The following is a 26,873-nucleotide window of genomic DNA, read 5'->3' as shown; positions in this document are numbered from 1 at the left end:
TGCATGCAAACTAAACTGTAGTCAAAATCCTCAAGTAAAACTGAATTATTACCAATAACAATTTGCTTTTGCCATGATTCTTAAATCGACCCGCCCCCAACTTGGAAAGTTGGGGCTTAACTCGTAAATATGATCATTCCGACATGACTTGAACGCACCATATGACACACTCAGTATTGCTCTTGTTTGTTTGAGCAGCCCAGTCAGCCCTACACACAAAAATAGGCTCAACCAGTGGCATGAGTTTGGGGCGGGACTATCTGTTTGTTCGACCAGTGGCACATGGAGGGTGTATTCGTAAAGATTTTTGAAAACAATATTTATTTTTGCAATTCCACTTGGTGACGCTTGTGGCACAGAAATTTCACACTACAGTTTTAAGTACCATAAAAGTAGTCCAGATGTTTCTGCAGCCTGTACATTTAGCTAGATACAACTCGTATTGTGATATGTGTTTCCAGTGACATGAGGGTGAGCAGTGAATGACAAATTGCAACTTTTTCAGTGAACTATTCCATTAAACATGGCCGGGTCCTAGATTTTTCTTGTGTCCCCTCCAGACCTCCAGTCGAAAGGACCTGCCCTGCCAATAATCCCAGGGGGATTGGATAAAAGTGTCTAATAAATTAAGAATAACCAGAATAATTATGTCTTCTAACTGTTTCAGCAAGCAAGCTGGTTGGCATACATGAGTGTAAAGGAAAGCGATATCCTGCACAAACATCTGATACTCTGCTGGCTGCTCAATCAACACAGTTCCATTTACAAGTGCACTGATGTAATCTCTGAGAGTGCTGGTTTCCCTTGTCATCCTGGACATTGTCCTTCCTTCTCTCACTGTGTAGAGGTGTTTGTAGCAGTGTTATTATATTTAACGAAAATGAAAACTAACTAAAATTATTTTCGTTAACTAAAATAGAAATTATTGGAAAAAACTTAAACTAAACTAAAATATTTTTTTATAACTCCAAAACTAACTAAAATAAAATAAAATTGATCTCAAATTCATTTTAGTTTTTGATATACTAGGATGAATATGGCAAAGTGAGACACTTCTGGAAATTTTACATTTCTTGACACTTTGAATTATGATCCAAATGCCACATAACCTAACATTATACATTTGAAGAAAGTTTAGGATGTCTTCTACCTTAGTCAAAAGCAAAAATGAAGACATTTTCAATTCTGGGAAGTAGAACCTTGAAGAGCCTCTTTTAAACAAATCCCAGATTTTTTTTTAAAGCAGTACTGGTACAGAGGATAAATGATTCTCTTGGAAATATCTACAAAGTATTTGGAATTAATTTTTATATTTTCTAATACACTTTCACATCATAACCGTCAGTTAACTTTTACTTTTTTTTATATATAACCTTAACAAGATTGACCTCAAATGTCTGTCATTTTCTTTAACATTGCTTTTCCCACCTGTGGTCATGAAATGAGCTCTGCCACACATCCCAAAGTAAATTCATCCATTTAAAACCTCAAAAAGTTAAAGGAATAGTTCACCCAAAAATGAAAAGTCTCTTATCATTTATTCACCCTCATGCCATCCCAGATGTGAATGACTTTCTTTCTTCTGCTGAATACAAATGAAGATTTGTAGAAGAATATTTCAGCTCTGTAGGTCCTCACAATACAAGTGAATGAGGTCCAACATTTTGAAGCTCCAAAAAGCACATAAAGGCAGGACAAATTACTTTTATGACACCTTTATGTGGACTTTGGAGCTTCAAAGTTTTGGCCCCTATTGACTTGCATTGTACGGACCTACAGAGCTGAAATATTCTTCTACAAATCTTCATTTGTATTCTGCTGAAGAAAGAAAGTCATCCATGTCTGGAATGGCATGAGGGTGAATAAATGATGAATTTTCATTTTGGGTGAACTATTCCTTTAATTGTGTACTCCCTAAAGATTAGTTTAGTAAAGATTTATAATCATTTAAGGAAATACATATGGATACAGTGTGGATCAAGCTTAAATGACCTTTGTCACTTTACCCATATTCACCCTGTATTTTTAAATTTGCAACATTTACAATCCACATTAAAATACCACTAGATAGAGGTAACACAAGACTGCCCTGAAAAATTTAATGTTAGACTTTTTAAATTACACCAGTAAAAAGCCATAAAAATACCAAAACTAAAATAAAAACGAACTAAACTGCAACTATAAAACGCTGAGAAAACGAAATCTAAACTAAAACTAACAAACTGTGAAAACTAAATTGTAATGACAAATTGAATATAAAATAGAAATAAAAACTAATTTAAAATCCAAAACTATAGTAACACTGGTTTATGGAGGAGATTCTCACTTTCTCATAGATTTTCATTTACTCAAACATATTTTATTTGTGCAGAAATTCATGCAGATATAAAGGCAACATCTTGCCAAATATTTAATTTGCCAGTTTCATCATTTATGGAATTTCCTATCAACAAAAACTATGTTGTTCATAATGTAATATTTTCGAACCGATCAATTGATCTGATATACTGTATTTTATATTGTATATTAATATAATTTTTTAATGAAAGTTATAGTGTTACTGAGAAAATCTTGCTTTTAAATTGAGGTCCCTGTAAAAGTTGAAAACCCGTTTTACAATATTGAAAATGTTGATTCAACAAAAGAATGGGAGATATTTATTGTAATGAATGACAGTTTAACATTATCGAATTAGAATTAGATATCCTCAGAAATTGGTATCTGAGGATATCTTTATAATTCATTAGGGCACCTGAAATAGTTTCTTAATTCAGTGTGTACAAAAATGTCCCTTTAAGTATCCCAGAAACACAGACACAAAAAAAGTAAACCTAAAATAAATTTATTGAGACTGTGGAGAGTGCTCTCTCCTCCTCTCATTCCACCCTTTTCACAAGGCAATTAAGAAATCATGCTAAGGCTATGAAACGTAATGGAAATAACAACCAATTCTGCAGGGTCTGATGAGAGGGCTTGTTCAAAATCAAATTTCCCTTCATGCAGACCACAGATGACCATCACAACCTGATACAGGAGTTCCATTCAATGTGATCTCGTTGCACCACTGCTGTGATAAACAATGTAACACAAAAACAAAACACTGGTTCTAGCAAATTTGGCCCATTAAGATTATGCTTGACAAGCATGTCTAGTCTGAGATCAACAGGGGGAGCAGATGAAATCCTCTTTGGATGCAAAAGTGCAAAAACAAGCCGAAATAAGAAATGCATTCATATGTAAAATATAAAGCAAAAAAGACCACATTAGAGGAAAAACAAAAGGTACAAGGAAATGTTAACAGTGGAAATAGGCTATAAATATACAAGGCCTCTTAGCTAAATAAGACTGAATCCTTGGTGTGCTGATCAAGGAGACAGTGAATAAGCAGCACTGTTTCTCTTTAAGAGTCCCACCTACTCAGTGCTTTTACAAAATCCTGTGGACAACATCACCTGTGCCAGAGTTTAGGGTTCAAGTCACAAGACAACAGTTACACATGTACTGAAGATGGTCAAGTTGTCAAAAATATTGAACAGTAATGAAATATGATACATCTGAATGTATATTACATACTGTACATAGACCAGCAGAACCAATACAAAAGGACTCTGCAACCACCTTGTAAATATATATACACAGAGATATATATATACACACCGATCAGCCACAACATTAAAACCACCTGCCTAATATTATGTAGGTCCCCCTCGTGCCGCCAAAACAGTGCCAACCCGCATCTCAGAATGCTATTTTTCTCACCACAATTGTACAGAGTGATTATCTGAGTTACTGTAGACTTTGTCAGTTCGAACCAGTCTGGCCATTCTCCGTTGACCTCTCTCATCAACAAGGCATTTCCATCCGCAGAACTGCCGCTCACTGGATGTTTTTTGTTTCTGGGACAATTCTGAGTAAATTCTAGAGACTGTTGTGTGTGAAAATCCCAGGAGATCAGCAGTTACAGAAACACTCAAACCAGCCCATCCGGCACCAACAATCATGCCACGGTCCAAATCACTGAGATCACATTTTTTCCCCATTCTGATGGTTGATATGAAAATTAATTGAAGCTCCTGACCCGTATCTGAATGATTTTATGCACTGCACTGCTGCCACTTGACTGGCTGATTAGATAATCGCATGGATGATTGTTGGTGCCTGACAGGCTGGTTTGAGTATTCCTGTAACTACTGATCTCCTGGGATTTTCACACATAACAGTCTCTAGAATTTACTCCAAATTGTGCCAAAAACAATAAACATCCAGTGAGCGGCAGTTCTGTGGATGGAAATACCTTGTTGATGAGAGAGGTCAAAGGAGAAAGACCAGACTGGTTCGAACTGACGAAGTCTACGGTAACTCAGCTAATCGCTCTGTACAATTGTGGTGAGAAGAATATCATCTCAGAATGCTATTCTGAGATTTGGGTTGGCGTTTTTTTGGCGGCACGAGGGGGACCTACACAATATTAGGCAGGAGGTTTTAATGTTGTGGCTGATCGGTGTATACTCTGTAAAACATACCAGTTTGCATGAATGGAACTACATGAAAACTGATTTCCCCCTTCCATCAAGTAAATATCATTACAGTCTCAGTGTTTGTTGACCTAACCATTTAAGCTTACGAGTAGTACATCTTAACAGGCATGCCCCTAATGACAGCCCATGAGTTTCATGGAAATACAATAATCTCCCTCCCCAGGTCCCTACAGGTCTGAAGGAAGGAGTAACATTGAAGCAGCAGTGACTGGAATATTAATGGACAATGTTCCCTTCAGTCCTTGGGAGTGAAACCTTGGCTCGAACATCCTTTAGCCTCTTACAGAGATTTTGTTCTCCACTGCTGCCAGCATTGCACAGAAGCGAGAGTTTTCATTGGCCAGAAGCTTGGACGGCTCGTCGAATTCCACCACCTGGGTCAGAAAAAGGAAAAAGGCTACGAGTCAGTATAACAGAGGAACCACAGAAAAGGGACTTTCTTTGACAAATCCGCTCAAAGGAACCATGGAACATTGTGCATGTCAGCCCAAACCAATTTTTACTCCAGGCATTTCAGATTAGGATTTCCTCCCACCATCAAAAGAATTAGATGTGTACATTTTACCTGGCCCTGATTGAGCACCATGATACGGTCACAGCTGAGCACCGTGTGAAGTCTATGTGCGATAGTCAGAGTGGTGCAGTCCTGGAAAGCATTACGAATCGTCTCCTGAATTAAACAATCAGTCTCTGTGTCCATAGCCGCTGTGGCCTCATCCAGGATCAAGATCTAAAAATTGGGAGGAAACAAAGTAGATGATCTGGTTAAATGGGACAAAGTCTGTTTTGCATTATCTGCTTATTCCCATTGGCTCTTTATATCAGACAAGATCAAAGTCAGGCTTACAAAACGAGAGATGCTTTTAGTGCAGGTGGGAGGGAGAACTATAAAGAGTCTATGATAAAACTCGCCTTGCACTGTCTCAGAAGAACTCTGGCCACACAGAGCAGCTGCCTCTCACCCACAGAGAAGTTCTCTCCATTTTCAACCACCTCGGACTCCAGCTTTAGGGGCAGCTGAGACACCTAATCAATAAAGAGGAGACACAAGACATTGAATTACAGAGATTCAAAGCCGTGGAAATAATGACAGAGGCAGTGATAAAATGGAGGGAAGAGACAAATAAATTTGTAATCTGAGACCAAATCAGAGCTGTCATACATGCCCTTAGGTGTGACAGACAACATGAGTAAGTGTTATGTAACAAAACTTCCGAGCTGAAACTACTTTGCCTGGAAATGCAATATATGGAATGTTACTTTGACTTTTATGAATTCTCTTTGGCTTACACATTCTTTCATGTGTGTCCTCTCCAGGGCATCCCAGATTTGCTCCTCTGAATACTGGTTAAATGGATCCAGGTTGGATCTTTTTGAGGAGAACAAAACAGAAAAATTCCTCACTATACAGTACATGAAGAAAGCAAATATACCAGTGACAAATACATTTATGTGAAGCATTCAGAGGAAGCACTAAGGCCCTTTCACATGGCTCATGTCAATGTTTCCCAATGCATTGAACTCTATGGAGCGAAGTGTCTAGCTACAGCTACAGAAATTCATCAAATAATGATCAAATGATGAAGAATTGTGTTATAGACCTTCTTCAAACTAGCGGCCCTGAGGCTGCGAGGGATAGACTTACAGTCTCTTCAATGGGCTGTACTGCAGTTTAAAGTGTTTTTGGATCATTCCACGGACAAAACATTGATAAAATATCTGTCTAAGAACATCCAGTATACAAAGAACACCAGACAACAGGTGTTGTGGAAAATCAGATGTGATCTAGGAGCTTTATACAGCTTTATACCATTCGTGCCATTGAAGAGATGGTAAGTCTATCCCTCACACAGGGTATCTGCAGGTTTGAAGGAATGAAATGCAAGACTTTTTAAGGCCAACTTTAAGAAATATTTAAGACCACTTTCACAGTAAAAAAAAACATTAATTCATTAGCTGGTAAATACAAAACCATTGAGGCTACTTGAATGTATCTGGACATGTTTTTGTTTTTTTTAAATATATATTTTATTGTGCATTTATGTGTTATCAAATCAAATCAAATCACTTTTATTGTCACACAACCATACACACAAGTGCAATAGTGTGTGAAATTCTTGGGTGCAGTTCCGATCAACACAGCAGTCATGACAGTGATGAGACATATACCAATCTACAATAAACATCATATTTACACAACACAATTTAAAATCTAATATACACATAATTACACACAACACAATATACAAATAATAACATGCACTGTACAGTTAATAAGTTAATGCAACATTAAAAGTCTAAATTAAATTATTAAGAATGCATGTAGCCTAAAGTATGTAGCCTATATTGTGACCCTTCTCTTTAGTCACTTGCTTTCTAGCAAGTCATGACTCATTAGACCAATGCTTTGGCAACGTCACCGTTTATGTCAAACACGGAAGTGGTGGCAAAAACCACGTGCAAAAAATAAACATTTATTGGATTACGTTGTTGAAAAATTATTCTGAGGGCTCTCGTTGACAGCTGTGGCTTCAAGATCATCAACAGAGCTGACTGGACTGAGGAGATCATTTCAACTCACAACTTTGCAGCATAAATTTATAGCGAACATGATTACATGTTTGTTATTAACTCATATCATTATAGTAATTGTATCGCTAAGAACATATTTGTATTTATGATGGTTTTGTGTCATACTTTCATTTAATCCTCTAATCTGTCAAATCTACCACAAAAATCAGCGGGCTATCTGCCACCACTTACTGTGCATGCGCTGACATTTTTGTAAATAAGAGGATTGGTCTAAAGATCTTATTCACAGTAGTGCCATGTTTGATTTTTAATGGGAATGGAAACGAGGCTGTGAGGGATAGACTTAACATTTCTTCAAAGGCATGCATGGTATAAATCTGTAAAAAGTTCCAATATCCCATCTGATTTTCCACAACTCGTGTTGTCTGGAGTCTTTTGTCTACCGAGTGTCCTTGAAAAGATATTTTTTCAGTGTTTTGCACACAGAAGGATCCAAAAACACTTTAAACTGCAGTACATCTCATCGAAGAGACATTGTTGTCATTGTCATTAAACATCAAACATACCGCTGCTGTGAATAAGGTCTACCATGTGCTGAATAACATTTATATTTTTTTTTCTTGGCAGATACCTTTAACAAATACTTTAACAGGTACTTAAAGGGCAGTTCATTAAAAAATGTAATTTCTGTCATCACTGCTCACCCTTAAGTCTGTATGAATTTTAGAACAAAAAAGGAGATGTTAAGCAAAACATTTAGTCTCATTCACCATTCACTGTCACTGCATCTTGTTTTTCATTCAATGTAAGTGAATGGTGACTGAAACTCCCTAATAGCTCCTTTTGATATCCACTGAAATAAGAAAGTCAAACAGGTTTGCAACAGCATGAATGTAAGTAAGTGATGACAATTTAAATTTTTGAGTGAAATATCTCAAATATCAGTTACCTTAAAAATGGCCGTTTAAAGTTGACAAGATCTATTGAAAATGTTAACAGATTAAATTATGAAAGAGAAAGAGAGGGAGAGACACTGTGCTGCTGCTTTCCCCCTGATTGGTCTGAATAAATCGCAGCACCCGCATTGTCATGCAGCTTGCTCTGTCTTGTCTGTCTGTGCGCTGTCAGTGTCCTCTTTGATCCGCGACGTTATCACTGCGTGAGAAAAGGGACGTGTGGCGTGAGAGCATGAGAACAGTGTCAATTACGTTGGCAGCACTAGATCTAGAGAGATGGAGATGGAGATGAGAGATATAACATGTGTAACTCTGCAGCTGAGTAGTTCTGTTAGCTTTACAATTATTGTCAAAGGTACAGTGTAAAATAAGGCAGCGCAACGATTTGAAAGGCGTCAAAAGACCGCTCCAGCCTTGCGCGCTTGCAAATTGTAACGTTGAAAGTGTTAGATATGCAAAATAACGGCATTTGCATTTCGGATTAACGGGTTTATGAAGGTTTATACATGTGTAACATAGTAAGTTCAGTAAAAATAATCTTCCCTGTGCGTGCTCACACTAAATTCAAGCGTCAGCTGCTAAATGACGGATGCACGAGAGAGAGAGAGAGAGAGAGAGAGAGGATTTTTACTAGCGCAGATTCTGCTGTTTTAAGCATCTCCTCTATTCACGCCACAGAATTTAAGACCTCAGCAAACTAAATTTAAGACTTCTTGTAATTTATTTAAGATATTTAAGACTTTTTATGGCCTTAAATTTTAAAAAGTAAATGTGAGAATTTTTTAGGACCTGCGGATACCCTGCTCACAGCCTCGTTGTCATTCCCATTAAAAATCAAAGATACTGCCTCCGTGTATAAGGTTTATAACCTGACACAGTATATCCAGATGAGCGGTGTAGTCAAATGCACTTTTCTCATGTTGGATATGATTCAGGTGTCTGGATGACAGTAGTGGAGAATTTCTGTACAGTCCTGGCAGAGTGTGCCAGATCGTGGTGGTCTGCAGCATCCTCCGCTATATAGTACTCTAAACCGACCCACAAGATCGGAACTTTGCCATGCAAACAGCGCTCAGTACAGATTTTGTCTGTGCGTTTGCGCCGTTGCCTGATCTGCATAATTCCTATCATGAATTTGCCGCTAAATCAGCACAGACATCATTCATTCTTAGTGAATTCACCCCACTGACTGCAAACAATTTCAACTTTGACCCCATACGCCACTGACCCTTTGAAAGCACAGCCAATTACTACCAGTGTATTTACAGGGGCGATGCTGGCAATAAAAAAATCGAAACAACATGGACGAGAGACGGATCCTGTCTGTATCTAGATACATCGAGCTGTACAACACAATGTTGAACTCATATGAAATTCAAGAAAAAAAGCTCTTGACAAGTCCTTTATTGTTTTGCAATGTATCAAAGAAACCACCAAGATTTGTTATATTTTCTAGCTCAAATACGTTACCTTGTTCATATGGAGGTGAAAGTGGTGCATGATGTTTGTGTTGACAGGTGCGTAGGAGTCTCGATGGGAGGCATGTGAAAGGGCCTTTAGGAATACAGTTTAAATAAAGCATAAGTCCTAAATCAACAGAGTGCCTGCCTACCTGACAGTACCACTGAAAAGCACTGGCTCCTGAGGAATGATTGACAGTTTGCTGCGCAAATCTGCAAGGCCAATGTCACAGATGTTGACACCGTCAATTTTAATGGAGCCGCCACAAGGTTCAACAAGCCGGTAGAGAACCACTCCCAAAGACGACTTCCCTGAGAATAGACCAAAGGACAGATTTTATGCAAACTTTATTTACCATATTTCAAATGTAAACAAAATATTCACAAAGCGATATTTCATGAAAGGCCCGATTCATTTGCTAATTCTAAAAGTTGAATACCTACTGGACCTTTTTTATGGATAAAAGACTGACCTGAGCCTGTTCGTCCCACAATGCCGACCTTCTCTTTTGGTCGAATGGTGCAGGAAACTTTCCTCAGTATCAGCGGGAGGTTGTCTCTGTACCTCATCTCTGTTCCATCAAACACAATCTCACCCTCCTGGGGCCAGTCAGATGGAGGAGCCTTATTTTTCACCCGTGCAGGGGCCTCCAGAGACAGAGACTAAGATAGAGAGACACATTTTTACTTTTTCATCTCTATTCTGAATTATATGTGTAGCAGATGTGAGAAAATAAGTTTTCAATGTTAACTTGGAAATGTCCGTCACAAACTGACGAAGGACCAGTACCTTGATGTAATGATGGATTCGCTCTACTGAGGTGAAACGAGCCTCAGTCTCAGAAGCCAAGCGAACAGTAAACTGGAATAATCCAGTGAGCTGTGAAAGATGAAAGAGATGCTCAGCAAGGTACAATCTGCTTCCTTTAGGAAATGCTTTAACTTCATGTTGTGTGATCCAATCTTGATTGACAGTGTCACCCTATCCAATCTCTTGACAGCCAAATTAATTTGTGCCCTACACTTGTCAATCAGGTGTAGGGCTGTTCTATTTGCTTGGTATGAAAATTCCCTCTCCCTTCACCCACAGGTCCCACACTGTAACATTTGGCCTTGAACTGCAGTATGTTACCCTCATCAATGTGAGTACCAAAACAAAAATGGATTAATGTGGTTGTGACCAAAACAAAGGTGCACACTACTTTCACTTGTCTGTTGTGTATGCACTGCAAGAGAGGTGAAAAATGCGAGCTATGAGCTGAAGAAAATTTGTAGACAAGCAGCAAAGAGAAATGCATTTGCAGCTCTGCCTGCACTGCATCAGTCCTGCTTGTCACCATCAATAGCAGACAACTGGAGTCCACATCATCTGTACCTCAGCCCCCATTTTTAAGTGAACGAAGTTTGAAGAGCTTTCTCACCAACCAAACGAATCAAGCGATCAAATGGACTCAAGTCCAGACTCAAAACTCTGGCATAAAAACACCCGTAAGCTCACAAAAACATCATTATTGAGGACTAAGAGGGAAAAAAAAACTGACACAAAATGCTAATTCTTAACCATTAAAGGTGTACTATGTAAGAATTTAGCTGGCTCTTACTCATCCCGTTGGTCCCAGAAGTACTTGTGGTTTTGGACTCTATAATGAAACCCACCGTCCTGGATTCTGGAAGTTTGTTTACAAAATGCTACCCCTTTACACCAAATATGTTTGTTTATCTTCTGTTTTTTACTTTTATTCTGTGTTTGTATCTGTCTCATAATACACATATCCCTATAATGGACATTCTTGTATCCAGTCCAAACGAATTTTTGCATGTTGTTGCACGCTAGACTGTGACTGTGCAGCCATGGCTTGCGAGCTCTCTACCCTGGCTGATTCTGAACACGTCCTTGTGCTCGCGCTTGTTGTTCGATGTCGCGCTTCTTATCCGTGAGAGCTGCAGGTATTGCCGGTTTGTTTCATGACTCCAGCAGGGATCTCGTTTGGACATTTTATCTTTCCACTTGCACTCATTCTGTTTGGACTGTTTGGTGTATCACATTCCTCTTTATTAATACCATACCATCACTCTAGACTATACTGTTGACTTGGGCTCCGTTGTAAGTACTGTTGTGTTTGCAGTTTTATTTTTTGGTTTGCTTGTTTTGTTTACATGTACTTTTATGTTTCAGCATTGGCTTAAAGCGCTATATAAAGTAAACATGTTATTATTTTTGTCATTATTAGTGGTAGTAACACAGGTTGTCATGTGCTGTCAACATGGCAGCGGCCATGAGGGGGCGACCCGCTCCATGTGAAATTAAACCGCTTTTATTGGGTTACTGAAATTACTGAAGTCTTCATCTAATGTGAGTGTACATCATTTTCAACTTAATGTGAGTGTACATCATTCTCAACATATAAAAAAAAAGTGCTATTCATGTCTTTATGCGTAAAACTTTTTTTTACATTACACAACTTCCCCTCACCTGCACAGCATAGGAAATGGCCAGGCCTGCGTAGGCGGGAGAAATCTGGCCGTGCATGAGGACAATCATCAAAGCTGTGATGCTAATGAGAGCCACGCTGATCACATCCAGACGCACAGCTAGCCAACGCATGGCGCAGCTAAACAAATAGAAGGGAGCCTGATTCTGATCCAGCAGCTCCTGATACCTGAGGGAACAGACACAGACAAAGTCTATCAACCAAGCTCACAGGTGGCCCTGGGTAAGTGAACACCTCTCAAGTAATACCAATCTTACTGAATTTAAGAATCACACAATAAAGAGAAGGGGAAATAAGTAATGTGATATTCCAGTATTCACCTGTGCAGGAATTCGTCCTGTTTGCCATAAGCATGCACTGTTGTCAGGCCCTGAATGCTGGAGGCAATGTGGGACAGGAAAGGCGACTGTGTGACATTGTCTAATCGTTTGAGTTCTCGAATGAAGACCCGAGAAACCACGTGCAGCACAGTAAAGAGCAGGACCAGTGGCCCCACTGCAACCAGGAACCAGGGGAACACGCTGCCAATCACACCCAAGCAGAAGAGCACAAGGATCACGTTCTGAATGAACATCTCGGCCTGGAACGGCAAACGAGTGTCCACTGCAAAGACAGAGGGGAGAGTTTAGAAGTGTTGAAGAAAGAGCTCCAAGTAGATTTTATATGACATGCACTTGAAAACATAAGTCTGATGATCCTACCTTCATCCATGTCTTTTGAGAACCTGTTGAGTATGCGTGCTGTGGGCGTGGTGTCAAAAAATTTCATGGGACTACGAAGAATCTTCTGGAATAGTTCGTCATGGAGCTTTGAGGAAGCACGGAGAGTACACTAATAACACATAAAAATAAGAGATACACAGGTCACCTTTGAGACATAGACCTCTCCCTCTGACATGGAGGTCCAGCTGTAGGCATAAAACTGATCATGACACGGATTAATAAATCTCACCTTGACAAACACGATGCCTCTCAGTAGTTTGAGAAGGAGCATGATCCCCATAGACATAGTGTAAACAGCAGCATAGTGTTGCATCATCGGGTTATCTCGCATACTCTCACTCAATACCGAACTGTTCCCCACCTGAACTGTGGTGTTCTGTTGAGCAAGAAACCATAGTTCAAATATAGACACATTTAAATGCACAAACAAAACACACAATTTAAAAGAATCTAGCATTATCACACTAAAATCACATCTTGTGGCTACTTTTGAAACATTGAGTGTTTTAACATTTACAAATTAGCCCAATTCACTTCCATTGCAAGTGCCTCACTGGAACCTAGTTTTTTGTTTTTTTTTTAAGAAAAGGAGGGATGAGTCAAAATTAATTTTTGTGGTAATCAATATTATGTCACAAATGCGGTCGATTGAGCATAACCTGTACTGAACCTGGCATATTCCTTTAATTCTTGTGTTGTGAATCCATTAATGCAAATGATTACATTTATGAAATGGCTTGATTTAATCAGGGGTAAGTTTCGCCAAAGGCTCAACATGTATAATATAGAATATCAACATTGTGGTTGTTTAACGGTATGACATATATTCATATTTTTTTATTTGTTGTCATAAACTGTAATTTATTCAATTAATATTCATTAATATAATTTCAGTAAGCAATACTTTAATATGACCAAAACTGCAAACGTATCCCTCCATATAAAGCTGTAAAGACCAAAGTAAAACTTTAGACTGCTTGAAAACTTTATAAAAAATATAATAATTGAAATTAAATTATTAAAACAAGTTAAAATTATTATTATAAACTTACAAAGTTTATAATAATAATAAAAATATTGATACTTAAGTGCATCAGTGTACTGAATTAATAATTAGTATAATAAAGTCATTTCTGATTTGTAATTTCTGACGTAACCATTCAATGAAGATACACAAACACCAACCGCTCCAGAAAGAAAAGACACAAACCAGCAGTAAAGGTCACAAACACATGAAATATTTAAACACTTCTACTCTCTTACTCTCCTCTAATACTTGAACATGCACTCTTTTACCTAAACAAACATTAACAACAGTATACAGTAATGTCCAAAAACCATTTTTATGGTGAGGTTTCAGTACATTCAGCAACTAATCTAGAGATTTAAAAAGCAGTGCTTTGTGGGATGAGTGCTGACACTAGGTGTAGTGTAAATCTATGAGTAGTATGCAAAGTAAATCTAAAAAAACAAACCTGAAGACATTTTTTCATGAATGAATCTACCCCTCCCTTCCTCCCAACTGCACATCCTCTCTTACCCCGCTGCCCTGTTTGATCCAGTAGCTGAGCCACCAGTTGCTGAAGGCTGTGCTGCCCACATTAAGAACAAAAAGGGCTAGGATGAGGAGGAAGACGGGCAGACCTCCTAAAGCCTGGATATACACTTTATACACCGACCAGGGCACTGAGCCCTTCCCTCGCTCTTCCACCTGCATCAGCTGACCTGAAGGAAAGAATCAAAAGTGGAGTAAATCCATACTTTAAACAGAAGGCAAAGTATGACAAAATATGAGGAGCTCAAGAAGGTTGTACAGTGTACAGTGTACAGTGTAATTTACAGTGTGTTCAACATAATCATGCTCACCTTCATTTTGGTTGGATGATTTTTCTTTTTTGACAGATCCTGCCTTCTTTTTCTCTACAGGTTTCTTCAAGGAACTGCCAGAGTTCTTATTCGGAACCTAAGAGGACAAAGCAACAGAATTTAAAGGAACACTTGAAATATAGTGCATGAATCATATGGACTAATTTAACTTGGTGTTTTGTTTTGTTTTTTGTCCTTTTAGAGATTGACAGAATAAATCTCCACTTTTGTTGTATGGAAAAGGAAGCAAGTTATACGAGTTTGAAACAACATGAGGGTGAGTAAAAGATTATGTTTTCATTTTTGGGTGAACTATTCCTTATACTGGATTTCCACAATAAAATTCAACTTGCACGTTTTCGGGGCCTGGGTAGCTCAGCGAGTAAAGACGCTGACTACCACCCCTGGAGTCACGAGTTCGAATCCAGGGCATGCTGATTGACTCCAGCCCTAAGTAACCAAATTGGCCCGGTTGCTAGGGAGGGTAGAGTCACATGGGGTAACCTCCTCGTGGTCGCTATAATGTGGTTCTCGCTCTTTGTGGAGCGCGTGGTGAGTTGTGCGTGGATGCCGTGGAGAACAGCGTGAGCCTCCACACGTGCTATGTCTCCGCGGTAACGCACTCAGCAAGCCACATGATAAGATGCACGGTTTGACTGTCTCAGACGCGGAGGCCACTGAGATTCGTCCTCCACCAACCGGATTGAGGCGAGTCACTACGCCACCACAAGGATTTAGAGTGCATTGGGAATTGGGCATTCCAAATTGGGGAGAAAGGGGAGGAAAATTTCCACGTTTTCAGGTTCTGAATGATAGTCTTACCATATTTCCTTTCATCTTTCAGGAATGAAATATATGAACTCAACAACAGGCATGAAATGTTTAACAGTTAAATATGACAACAGTTAACTGGCTGCTGGCACACTAACCTCAATGATTGGAGTTTCTCCAAGTTGAAGGTTGTTAAAAATGGCAGCGTAGTCTCCATTCAGATTCATCAGGTCCTCATGGCTGCCCTGTTCTGTGATGCTGCCATCACGCATGAAGATCACGTCATCACAGTCCACCAGGTACTGATAATAATAAAGTACAAATTTAGTACAATATCATATGCTGTGATCACAATCAAATGCTATTACGAGGACACAGCAAGCGATTGCGGTATAAATTATCTTTACTCAGAATTGTAAGCTTATTGTCTTTGTCAAATCACTGGAATTTAGTCCACACTATTTGGTTACACTAAAACAACTGATCAACAAGCATATGAAAGTGTGAAGTCAAAAGGTGAAACAAAATTGGCATTTACCTGAAGCTGGTGAGTGACGAAAATGACAGTCTTGCCACGCAGCTGCTTCCTTATGGCGTTGTTGAAGATGTGATTTCCGACATGAGCGTCCAGAGCACTTAGAGGGTCATCGAGAATGTAAATGTCCCTGTTGCTGTATAAAGCTCGAGCCAGGCTTATCCGCTGGCGCTGCCCACCGCTGAGGTTGGCGCCACGTTCTCCAATCTAACAGAGGGAGCCATATATTAAAATTACACAACATGCATAAAAGCTTGACCCCAGTTGTACATTAATTTTAACTGTTACAAACATGTATGTAAATTCCCCTTAATCAAGCTCACAACTATTTTGCATGTACTAAAATGCAGATTAAATTGAGACTTTCTATGAGTAGCTCAAATCTAAGGAGCCATTCACACATGACATGCGTTAAAAAACAACATATTAAAAAACAGCTAGACAGAGTGCAGTGGAATTGAATAGCACTGTTGCTAATAATAAATTATTGCTCTAAGCTAATTCCACCCCATTTTTGATGATACCCTAAAACTAACATTAATCCTATGCACTGTCCCCAAAAAAATAAAAAATAAAAAAATAATTTAAATGACACAAGGCATTGGAAAATTAGTAAAGACGTCCATCTAGTGCATGTTAACATAGATCAAACCTTAAAAAAATAGCACAGATGAAATTCAAGAATGTGTCCTGTGTGAACGTCCCCTAATAAAGTATCTCTGTTGATTATAGTGCTGATTACCTCAGTCAGATCAGCATTAGGAAGGATGGCCAGATCTGGTCTCAGGCAGCAAGCACTCAGAACAGCTTGATACCTTCCAGATGTAAAAGATATCAGAGCAAAAACATTCAGTGTTACTATTTTTAGTTAGTTTAATTTAAATATCAATGAGGTTTCATTGAAGTTACAAATACTTCAGACTCAAGAGTATTTCTTCAGGAAATGCTTAGAAGCTACCCAATTTCAAACGTGCAAAGCACTTAAGGTTATCTGTGCTCATGTTATATCTGTGCTGAGTCATAGCACTGTATTCACCAATCTGCCTGCAGGCCCTTTTCACTCGCTCAGCACTTTAGTCCCCATCACACTAACTCGCAAACATTTCTCATAACATTGATTTAATGCAGCCATTTCACAGAAACAAAATGTACTGACGCATTCCATTTTAACAATTTTCAAGTCTTATTTGGTGCTCACCTCTCTTCCTCCATTTCCTTGCCAAACAGGATATTGTCACGGAAGGATGCATTAAGAATCCAGGCCTGTTGAGCCACGTACGCAAAATCTCCATTAACGGCAACGGTCCCCTCTAAAAGAGTCATCTGGGATACATGCACAATAGACATTAAAGAGGATCTGAGAATTTCAGGAGTACCAAATATATCTAATGGATGTTGTCTCCATCATAGACACATGACAGCTGCTCTTTTACATTCTTCAGGTCACTTCAATAAAAGCTCACCTGGCCAAGAATGGCAGAGATGAGAGATGTTTTGCCACTTCCCACACTGCCACAGACACCAACCAGCTTCCCCTAAAGAGTAAAGCAAAGGAATTATTATTAATTATTTATTTTCACTTTTATCATTACTACTACTCACTGGAATGCTTGATTATGATTGGTCAGTTGTGCCATTTTGCTATTGATATTTTGTGATCGATAATGACTGCCAAACTCTACCACTGGCAATTGACCCAGGCAGAAATTTTCTATATAGCTGTGCTAGTTTCATATTTCTAGTATCACTCCACAGTCTCTGTCTTCTTTCATAACAGACTAATTTCAACTCAAATGAATATTTAAGGTAATTTATTTATTTATACATTTTGGTAAGTAGCCATGTAATAATAAGTGGGATAATGTGCTGTCAAGGCACAGTAACATTTACCTTTGCAAGGCGAAATTCCACGGGTGAAGAAGGTGTGGGCGGATGTTGAGTGCTTGTGAATCCAGCAAAAAACTAACTGCCAAACAGCTTTTTTTAATACTGCACTTTCTACTCTGTGAGAGTGAATTTAAAAAGAAACTCGCCGCTAAAATGATATCCCTGTCCATTGTGAATTTTCTGTGTAGCTGTGTACGAAGCACCGCTCACACAGAGGTCATGGCCAAACCAAGCATCTTTCTATTGGTCCACACGGTGAATTTGCCTGTCAAAGTTTACCAAATTAAAACTCCATGCGAAATCCGCAAGGAGAAATTCTTCGCCACTGGAAGTCCATTGTGCGAAATTCACGATTGTGCGGATTCCCATTGAGATGATTGTATTTCACCTACACAATTTTGCCGGGCGAAGGTAAATGTGACTGGACCTTCAGGCAGTAATTTATCACAAAAATTCAGGCCGACACAAGATCCTAAACCAACTTTGATTTTGCATTAACGAACTGCTGACTGTACGTTGTTCCAAACTAATGTATTAGTTCTTCTGTCAATTGCAGTAAGCAATAAGCTTACTGGTAGAGTATCCTTTGGAAGTAGATTTTAAATCCGTGGTACTAATAGATAACTAAAGGTAGACTTTAGTAGAGTTGCATGTTTAAGTTCATGCTAAGTTGATCAAATTCTATAATTGTACAAATTCGGAATCTTAAAAGCCAAATGGTTTTTGTCTGCCAAATTAGCATTCAGAAAGGCAAAGACCTTTTGTATAGTGAGGTCGATGCAGTGGAGAGTTCTTTGCAGCCGTTGGCTGATGGTTGGCACTTGAAGGGTTTGATCGTCAGGGCTGGAGGCCATGTCTCCAGACACATCATTCAACAGACGACCATTCTGTTCCTCCTCCATCATCCCATGATGTCTTGGATCATCACGTTGCCGGCGCTTCTTGTGTCCCCCTCTCAGGTCCAGGCCTACGTAGGGTGTGCCGCGGGGTGAGGGCTGGGCACTGTGACCCCCCGTTTCCCAAGCCAAGCTGGCACCACTCAACTCTATGGCAGCACAAGGATTCCGTGGAAGTTCACGGATCATCTTTACCTCGGCCATCATGAGTAAACTCTGATTGGAGTAAAATGGTGAAAACAGAAAACAGGCTGAATCAACTCATCTTGCAGGAAGGGCAACAGCAAAGTAATTTAATTTAGAGGTTCTAAATATATAACAGAGTCCTGTCCTTCCTTTTACTATTACATTATTTAATTTGACTATTTAATTTGATTTAATTTATGTAATATTATTCATTCTAAAGGCCTTTTACAGGACTCATGCCAACATTCCACAATGCATTGAACGCAACCAATTATTACTGGACAATTCACATGACAATTCAGTGCTTTGAAAATTAAAACAAGATGGAACAGAGACTGATCCCTTTTGTATCTAGCTACATCAAGTTGTACAAGCATCCCATGACAGTACAATTTCATGAACCCATTTTAAACGTGTCTTTTCCCTCTCTCTTCAACCACTTTTATTTGCTTTTACTATTTTCACTGGTGGGCAGTGTGTACACTTCCCATTGTTCTGCTACCACGCAAACTCAAAATAACGCTCTTCTGTGATGTTATCTGTGATGCTGTGCAGGTGGTAGTCAAATTGGTGCATGACGCTTGTGCTAAGAGGTGTGTTGAAGCCCTGACACGAGTCATGTGAAAGGGCCTTTATGTGACTGTTCTTATCTAAAGAATCTTCGTAATCTGTCACTGAGGTGAGAAACCAATAAGTCTTCAAAGGCATGCAAAGACACTCTTATCTGCATGATTATGTGTGAGCTTGTGGAGAGCCGTGAGAACATCAACAGGACCTTCTGTGGCACCATTCTGAAAAGAACACCCCCCTTCCCATCTTATTCGGCAAATTCTCCAAGATTATCCATCTGGACTAAAGCAAATACACCTCAACAATACCACCTGCTCCAATGATTGGATTTACGGGAAAGGGATCCCATGAGGACAAAATTCAGACTACCAGATAAGGTAGGAAAATTAAAAAGACCAAGAATTTGCAGGACAGGAGTAGAACTAAATACATGGAGAAGAGAGAAGCAGGAATGAAAAAAAGAGAGCTCACCTTGAACCTATCTATGGCGACAGATGCCTCAGAGAGAGACTTGACAGAGAACGGGGTGACCTTCAGGGCAAAGGTCATGGCATTGAAAACAGTCACAACTGTGAATGCCTGAGGACAATAAGGAGTCAATGCATGAGTATATTTATACTCTGGTAATGACTACACTACAAAACCCAAGTAATGTAACCCTACCTGTGCAGCAGTAAGGTCATAACCAAGCAACATATGGGTAGAGAATGTTGCAACACTAGCGATCACCACGACGATAGGTGCCACGCCAACCGTTATGCTCTGAAAATATCCTGTCCGCTCCAGGATCTGACGCTCCTCACCTCTTATTCCTGTGAGACCATACACAATGATTTACAAACATATTCATACACAAATGAGCAAAACTCCAAAAATGAACCAAGAACTTACTTCGTACTGCTTGTGAGAAGGCCTTAACCCAGGCGTACATCTTAACAAACTTGATGTAGTTCAGGATCTCATTCATCTTTTGAACACGCTGGTCAGTCACGGCTACTCCCTTCCTCCTGAAGTAAGCCGTCAGCCTGGAACTAAACATCTATCAAAACAGGAACAAAACAGATGCATTATAATAACAAAAATATCCATTAGGAAGGTAAGACCAAATGTAGAATAATCACAGACAGAGAAGCTCACCATAGTAGGGTAGAAGAGGATGAATACAGCAGAGCCTAGCAGAGAGGTTGGCCCCAGTACAAACAAGTTGTATGCCATTCCCAGCACGGCCACCAGGGGGCCTCCTGCCAACAGGCTGCCCACAGCAGCAGCTTCAAACATGCGCTGTCCATCACTCGAACACATATTGATCAGCTAAATAAGACCAAGAGAAAAAACAGTGAACACCACGTACATTGACAAGACAGTGCAGTAGATACTGTTGTGAAATTTACATACTACCATAAATGGGTCCAAAAATATATGAGGATATCACCTTCCTTCACTCTTCATCTCTTCACCATTCAACACCCTAGGATATCTGCTCCTAACTTTCCTGAATGTTATTTAATCCAATACATTAATCCAAATGCCACCTCTTAATGTCCATCAACCCCATCCACCCTCTAAAATCGTACCTCTCCCATGCTCTTCTCTCGTAGGCTGCGCAGACGCAGTATCTTATGGAATGCCATGGTCAGGATGGCTCCACGCAGGCGGGTGCCGGTGCGGTAGTTGAGCGCCCAGGTGAGGGCAAGGGACCAGGAGCGAATCATCTCGGTGGCCAATAGGCCCAGCACCAGCAGCAGGCCATAGGGCAGGTCTGGTTCACTCATCTGCGTATACTCCAGTAACCGCCTCACCACAAAGGCCTGGGGAGAGGGAGGACGAGCAAGGGAGCAACAGGACACAGCAGGCGTGACTGAGGATACATACATACCCGAGCACCACCACTGCGATATATATTCACTTACATCAACAACAAAAAAAATTCAGGGCTACTGTAACCTTCCTCATCATCAACATCTGGCATTATTACAGCTTTTGGCAGAAAAAAGGTGGAGGATGCAGTTCACTGTGTTCTACGTGTGTGGCATCATCATTATGAACAATTTCTACTCATTGGAGACAGTGAGGGAACAGTAACTTCTACTGAGAGAGAATGTCAGCCTGTGTTCTAATAGTTTACCTTAAGTGGCCCTTTTCACTAGCCTTTGAAAAAGAACAAGAGAGACAATGAAACAGTACCGACAGTACCATTTTCGGGACAAATGAGAGATACTGTACTTTGCTAGCAATGTGAATTATGGACATAGTGCCCCTTGTTTGTGGATTCAAAGACATTTTACCTACAGTCACATCAGGTTGGGGTACAGGATGGAGACGTACTTTTGTTTTAACACCTGAAAATTAATATCAGTTAAATCAATAATTAGAAGCAGAGTGTGCGGATGCAAAAAACACAGAAAACTAGAACAATTTCTAAGGTCATACAAGCAGATAGACACACACACACACACACACACACACACACACACACACCATTCTCAAATATCATGCAAATACGGAGTCAAGGATATTCACACAGAAACTGGGAACACGGGCAAACCCATGTGGTTCAACATAGCTACTACTTTTTATTAAGGAAACCTTGAATACTGAACCTTGAAAAAGTTGAATGAACATTCAGCAATTACACATTTACAAAAAGGTTTGAGCAAGAAAAAACATGGATCAGGGACAATACAAAAAGCACATTGTTTCATAAAAAGATGATTTCAGATATAATGTCAAATGAAAATAAAACCACATCTAGTTCTTTGAGAGTCCACTGGCGAGTTGTCATCACTTAGGCTAAAAGCTGCCCCGTTTATTTTTAATTGAGGTTAGTGGGGCAGCAATCTCTCCCTGAATGACGCATATCTTACAAGACCCATTTACACAACATGTTAATGGTCACGCTATGTTGCCCAAAAAGGTGTCCATGAAACAAGACAAAAATCCAGCAACATATTGAGAGCAAGATGTATGGGTCTAAAAATTGCCTGTAAACCCAACAATCTCTCAAACTTGGGAGTTTTTCAGTCCAAAGTAAGAAACCCATGTCCATTTTCCATTGTGTACAGGAGCTGGTTTTGAATGGGGCAGATATCTGCAGTAGTCTGATCAATTGTCCATAGGCACAAAATCAAACATGCTGCCCACATTCATCATTAAACATACATTGGATTACCCAACCCTTTGAGACATTCTCTCTGGATCATTTCAAAACATACTGGATTTTAATAAGATGGAGTAGTAACAGAGATCAAATAAGAGAGGGGAAACAGAAAGAGAGACAGGGAGAGATAGAGAGGGGCAGCATACAGCATTAACTCTTGATCCAGCCCTGCATAAGAAACATGCCCTTACCTCCCAGGATTCCTCATCGGCTCAGTCTGCCGTGTGCTCGTCCCGCAGGTTAAATGGACACCCTGTGGATTCTAAAGAATAGCCTCTGTCACATGTCACACACATGGGGATTCAGCGACCTCTGACCCTTAACTCCAATCTGACCCAAACTAACAACCCTGCAGCCACCCACCACCCAAGACACCCACCTTCTTTACAAATCACCCCTGACCTCAGTCATCAGAGCAAGGACAGGTATCTCTTCAAGGAGATGTTCTACAGGGAATTGCTAAATACGTAAAGACAACAGGAGAAAAAAGTCAGTTGATGAATCTTAAACAGATTTAAGTGTTTTGATAAGTCTTATTTTCTCCAGCGGTTGAAGGAGACAGAGCCTTGCTGTGTCGCCCATGGTGGGACAGTGACAAAAGCTCTCCTTGAAGAAAGTGTTAGCCTATCCTCCTGATCTAAGGAGATATCTCTTTAGACTATGCTTTTGCTACGTAGAAATTCCCCTAAATCTACACTGATAAGCCACAACATTAAAACCACCTGCCTAATGTTGTGTAGGTCCCTCTCGTGCCGCCAAAACAGTGCCAACCCGCATCTCAGAATAGCATTCTAAGATGCTATTCTTCTCACCACAATTGTCTGAGTTATTATCTGAGTTACTGTAGACTTTGTCAGTTTGAACCACTCTGGCCATTCTCTGTTGTCCTCTCTCATCAACAAGGCGTTTCCATCCACAGAACTGCTGTTCACTGGATATTTTTTGTCTTTGGCACCATTCTGAGTAAATTCTAGACATCATTCCCATGAGATCAGCAGTTACAGAAATACTCAAACCAGCCTGTCTGTCACCAACAATCATTCATGCGATTATCTAATCAGCCAATTGTGTGGCAGCAGTGCAGTGCATAAAATCATGCTTCATGGGTCAGGAGCTTCAGTTAATGTTCACATCAACCATCAGAATGGGGGAAAAATGTGATCTCAATTATTTGACCGTGGTATGATTGTTGGTGCCAGATGGGCTGGTTTGAGTATTTCTGTAACTGCTGATCTCCTGGGATTTTCACACAAAACAGTCTCTAGAATTTACTCCGAATGGTGCCAAAAACTGTGGACGGAAATACCTTGTTGATGAGAGAGGTCAACAGAGAATGGCAAGACTGGTTCGAACTGACTAAGTCTACTGTAACTCAGATAACCGCTCTGTACAATTGTGGTGAGAAGAATATAATCTCAGAATGCTATTCTGAGATGTGGGTTGGCGCTGTTTTGGCGGCACAAGGGGGACCTACATAATATTAGGGATGTGGTTCTAATGTTGTGGCTGATCGGTGTATATTGTACCCAAAATATATAATTTCATATTGGGCAATAAAAACATATTCCAGATTTGCAGAAAACGTAACTATTAAGGACTCAAAGGTAGTCTATACTTTCTAAAGGGTTTGCCCAGTAATAAATGCAGTTAACACCACATATATTAAATACCTGGTACCTGGAAGGCAATAGACAAACAGAAACTTTTTTCTTCCTCGAACAGGTGTAATGAAGTTATTTTTGGTTTTGCGTCAGAGCTCCTGAAATTTAAGTAATTTATCGCAGCTGTCTTAAAATTACAGAACATTGGGATTGATCAAATTTGACCTGAACTAAAAGACTTAAAGGAATAGTTCACCCAAAAATGAAAATCCTCATGCCATCCCAGATGTGTATGACTGTCTTCTCAGCAGAACACAAATGAAGAATTTTGGAAGAATATTTCAGCTCTGTAGGTCCATTCAATGCAAATGAATGGTGTCCAAATTTTTGAAGTTCCAAAAAGCATACAAAGGCAGCATAAAAATAATCCATACTCAAGTGGATTAATTAATATCTTCTGAAGCAAAACGCTAAGTGTAAGAAATAGTTCAATATTTTAAACTTTTTTATTACTAAAAATGTTCGCTTCCAGCCAGCTTGAGGTTTGTACGTTGACGAGGGTGGAGTTCAAACTGCCGTAAGAGCGTAAGCCTCCTCTGCATAGATATTCATTTGTAGATATCTTATTAGCAGCTGTTTCTATGGACCGCAATACTGTTTCCACACAAAAGCAGTTTATGCAGAGCTCTGAGCAAGGCGCTCGGTCTGAGGCATCTCCTCTATTCACTTGCATTCAAACCGATTCAAACAGCTCTCCTTGTTGACCGTTCCAAGATGGCGCAGCAGTTGACCTATCCAAACCAGTTGAATGAGGCATCTATGTATGAATATCTACACTTTTCTGTTGTAAACAAAACTGTGCTTCCGTATTTTTTTGAATTTCAAATGTCAGTTCTTGCGTGAACTTGCCTTACATCATGCGAGAGGCAGCATGTATTTGACCCTTGTGAATTTTTTATAAAAAGTTTAAAATATTGATCTATTTCTTACACACACCTGCCGTTTTGCTTCAGAAGACATTAATTAGAGCAGTGGAGACATTTGGATTACTTTTATGATGGCTATATGTGCTTTTTGGAGCTTCAAAAATTTGGCCACTATTCACTTAAAATATCATGGACCTAAAGAGCTGAAATATTCTCCCAAAAATCTTTGTGTTTTGCTGAAGAAAGACAGTCATACACATTTGGGATGGCATGAGGGTGAGTAAATGATGAGAGAACTTTCATTTTTGGGTGAACTATACTTTTCAGGTGAAGTGTGTAATTTCTGTACCATTAGCAGCACCAAACAGTATTGCAAAACTATTTACTGTTTTAAACAAAAAAATTAAACACATCTTCCCCCATCTTCCATTGTCCGCCCAACAGGTAGTCCCACCTCAAACAGATTGCAATTCCGTTTGGTGCTCTTCATGGCACAGAAATTACACAATTTGGGCTACCTTCTGACCAATACTATCATTAACATCTAATTTATTGGACTTTTCGGTGTCATCGTTCTACTATTGTTATGACGAGCACATCAAAGTATTTGGCACAAAGCAGCGAACGAGCTGTAACACTCTTACGGCGTTGGCACAAGTCATAATTATGGCACTTTACAAATAGCACTAAGAGTTAAATGATTTTATAAAATGGTTTTAGGAGCCACAATGGAACACCACAGAGGTAACAGAGATCACTTCTGAGGCCCCAATTGCAAGGTTTCACATAATAACAATTCCCATACCCCATCTGAACACTCACCTGAGTATATGAGGGGGCAGGATTTGATTGGGCCTACGGAGCTAATAATACACAGAGACACAGACAGAGAAAGAGATAGAGAGAGACAGAGGGAGGAGAAGATTGTAGAAATACAGAAAAGATCTGAAAGGGTATTACTTACTGGGCCACTGAAGCCTGCGAGTTGAGTAACCATAAGGCAGAGGATGGACAGCAGAAGACGCGTGCGGCAAAAGAGCCAGACCACACGACGAAGAGATGCCCCGTCCCCTCGTGACCTGACCTCTTCATCCCACAGTCCGGCCAGCCTGCAGACACAAATAAATTATGTTCATGCATGTATCAATTACATCAAACCCAGCTCCTGCTTTGAAGTAGGCCATTAGTCTGTGGAGGTGGACCATACAGTTGGCACTAACAAATAAGTACTAAAAAATACCATAAATGGCAAAGGGCCTAAATTACAAGTATTATTGTTGCATGAGTGCTTTAATCAGAATTTCAGAACATCAACCAATCCACTCACTCCATAGTAATATATCAGTACTGACCGGCGATGATTGGTCTCACAGCTCTCAAACTGCGACACCGCCCATATATCCTCCAGGAACAGCTGACCCTTCTTATGGGCCAGCACAGCCAATGAGGTCAACCAATTAAATGTCATAAAAGAGAAGAGGCCGGCATTGTCCACCGGATGCTGATGCCTAGGATGGCAGAGTAGAAAACAGGACAAGAGAAAAGGCAAGAGACATGGATAAGTCCTTAAATTGCAGTTTTTTTTTTATTCAATGCCATTTTGTCATTATATTATTATTGGCATCCACTGTGAGTCGCATTAGCCTTTCTCAGACATACAGTAATGGCACATTACCCATTCATGACCTTTGCATTTTAATGGGTTACGTAGAATTAAAAAAATTGAATTCTACCAAAATTTTGCTTTTGTTGAAATTAAAATATGTTCTACATTTAGT

The 26,873-nt window shown here is 39.7% G+C and overlaps 1 protein-coding gene across 5 annotated transcripts in view; it reads right to left on the bottom strand.

Moving 5' to 3' along the window:
- Positions 1-2,826: 2,826 nt before the first annotated feature.
- The window catches only part of LOC127416946 (ATP-binding cassette sub-family C member 5-like), a 41,305-nt gene continuing 17,258 nt past the window's right edge, over positions 2,827-26,873 (bottom strand). For 2 of the 5 annotated variants that reach the window (XM_051656551.1, XM_051656552.1), the window contains exons 4-29: positions 26,448-26,603; positions 26,060-26,204; positions 20,986-21,219; positions 20,549-20,722; positions 20,303-20,450; positions 20,075-20,223; positions 19,883-19,990; positions 18,518-18,871; positions 17,336-17,407; positions 17,071-17,195; positions 16,615-16,687; positions 15,876-16,079; positions 15,496-15,639; positions 14,567-14,663; positions 14,241-14,425; positions 12,930-13,076; positions 12,680-12,809; positions 12,299-12,581; positions 11,960-12,146; positions 10,277-10,366; positions 9,960-10,149; positions 9,639-9,798; positions 5,829-5,907; positions 5,451-5,564; positions 5,104-5,268; positions 2,827-4,912 (exon numbers count right to left, since the gene is read on the bottom strand). In XM_051656551.1, coding sequence (XP_051512511.1) covers positions 4,811-4,912; positions 5,104-5,268; positions 5,451-5,564; positions 5,829-5,907; positions 9,639-9,798; positions 9,960-10,149; positions 10,277-10,366; positions 11,960-12,146; positions 12,299-12,581; positions 12,680-12,809; positions 12,930-13,076; positions 14,241-14,425; positions 14,567-14,663; positions 15,496-15,639; positions 15,876-16,079; positions 16,615-16,687; positions 17,071-17,195; positions 17,336-17,407; positions 18,518-18,871; positions 19,883-19,990; positions 20,075-20,223; positions 20,303-20,450; positions 20,549-20,722; positions 20,986-21,219; positions 26,060-26,204; positions 26,448-26,603 — 4,015 coding nt within the window. In that variant the 3' untranslated portion in view covers positions 2,827-4,810. Of the gene's footprint in view, positions 4,913-5,103; positions 5,269-5,450; positions 5,565-5,828; positions 5,908-6,549; positions 8,295-9,638; positions 9,799-9,959; positions 10,150-10,276; positions 10,367-11,959; positions 12,147-12,298; positions 12,582-12,679; positions 12,810-12,929; positions 13,077-14,175; positions 14,426-14,566; positions 14,664-15,495; positions 15,640-15,875; positions 16,080-16,614; positions 16,688-17,070; positions 17,196-17,335; positions 17,408-18,517; positions 18,872-19,882; positions 19,991-20,074; positions 20,224-20,302; positions 20,451-20,548; positions 20,723-20,985; positions 21,220-26,059; positions 26,205-26,422; positions 26,604-26,873 lie in introns of those variants that run through there. The other 3 variants (XM_051656554.1, XM_051656553.1, XM_051656555.1) reach the window with 3 other exon arrangements.

This window comes from Myxocyprinus asiaticus, chromosome 26, assembly GCF_019703515.2.
Source record: "Myxocyprinus asiaticus isolate MX2 ecotype Aquarium Trade chromosome 26, UBuf_Myxa_2, whole genome shotgun sequence".
In the NCBI taxonomy this organism is placed as follows: domain Eukaryota; kingdom Metazoa; phylum Chordata; class Actinopteri; order Cypriniformes; family Catostomidae; genus Myxocyprinus; species Myxocyprinus asiaticus.
Note: the sequence above shows the minus strand (reverse complement) of the source record. Positions and strands in the feature narration are given on the sequence as shown.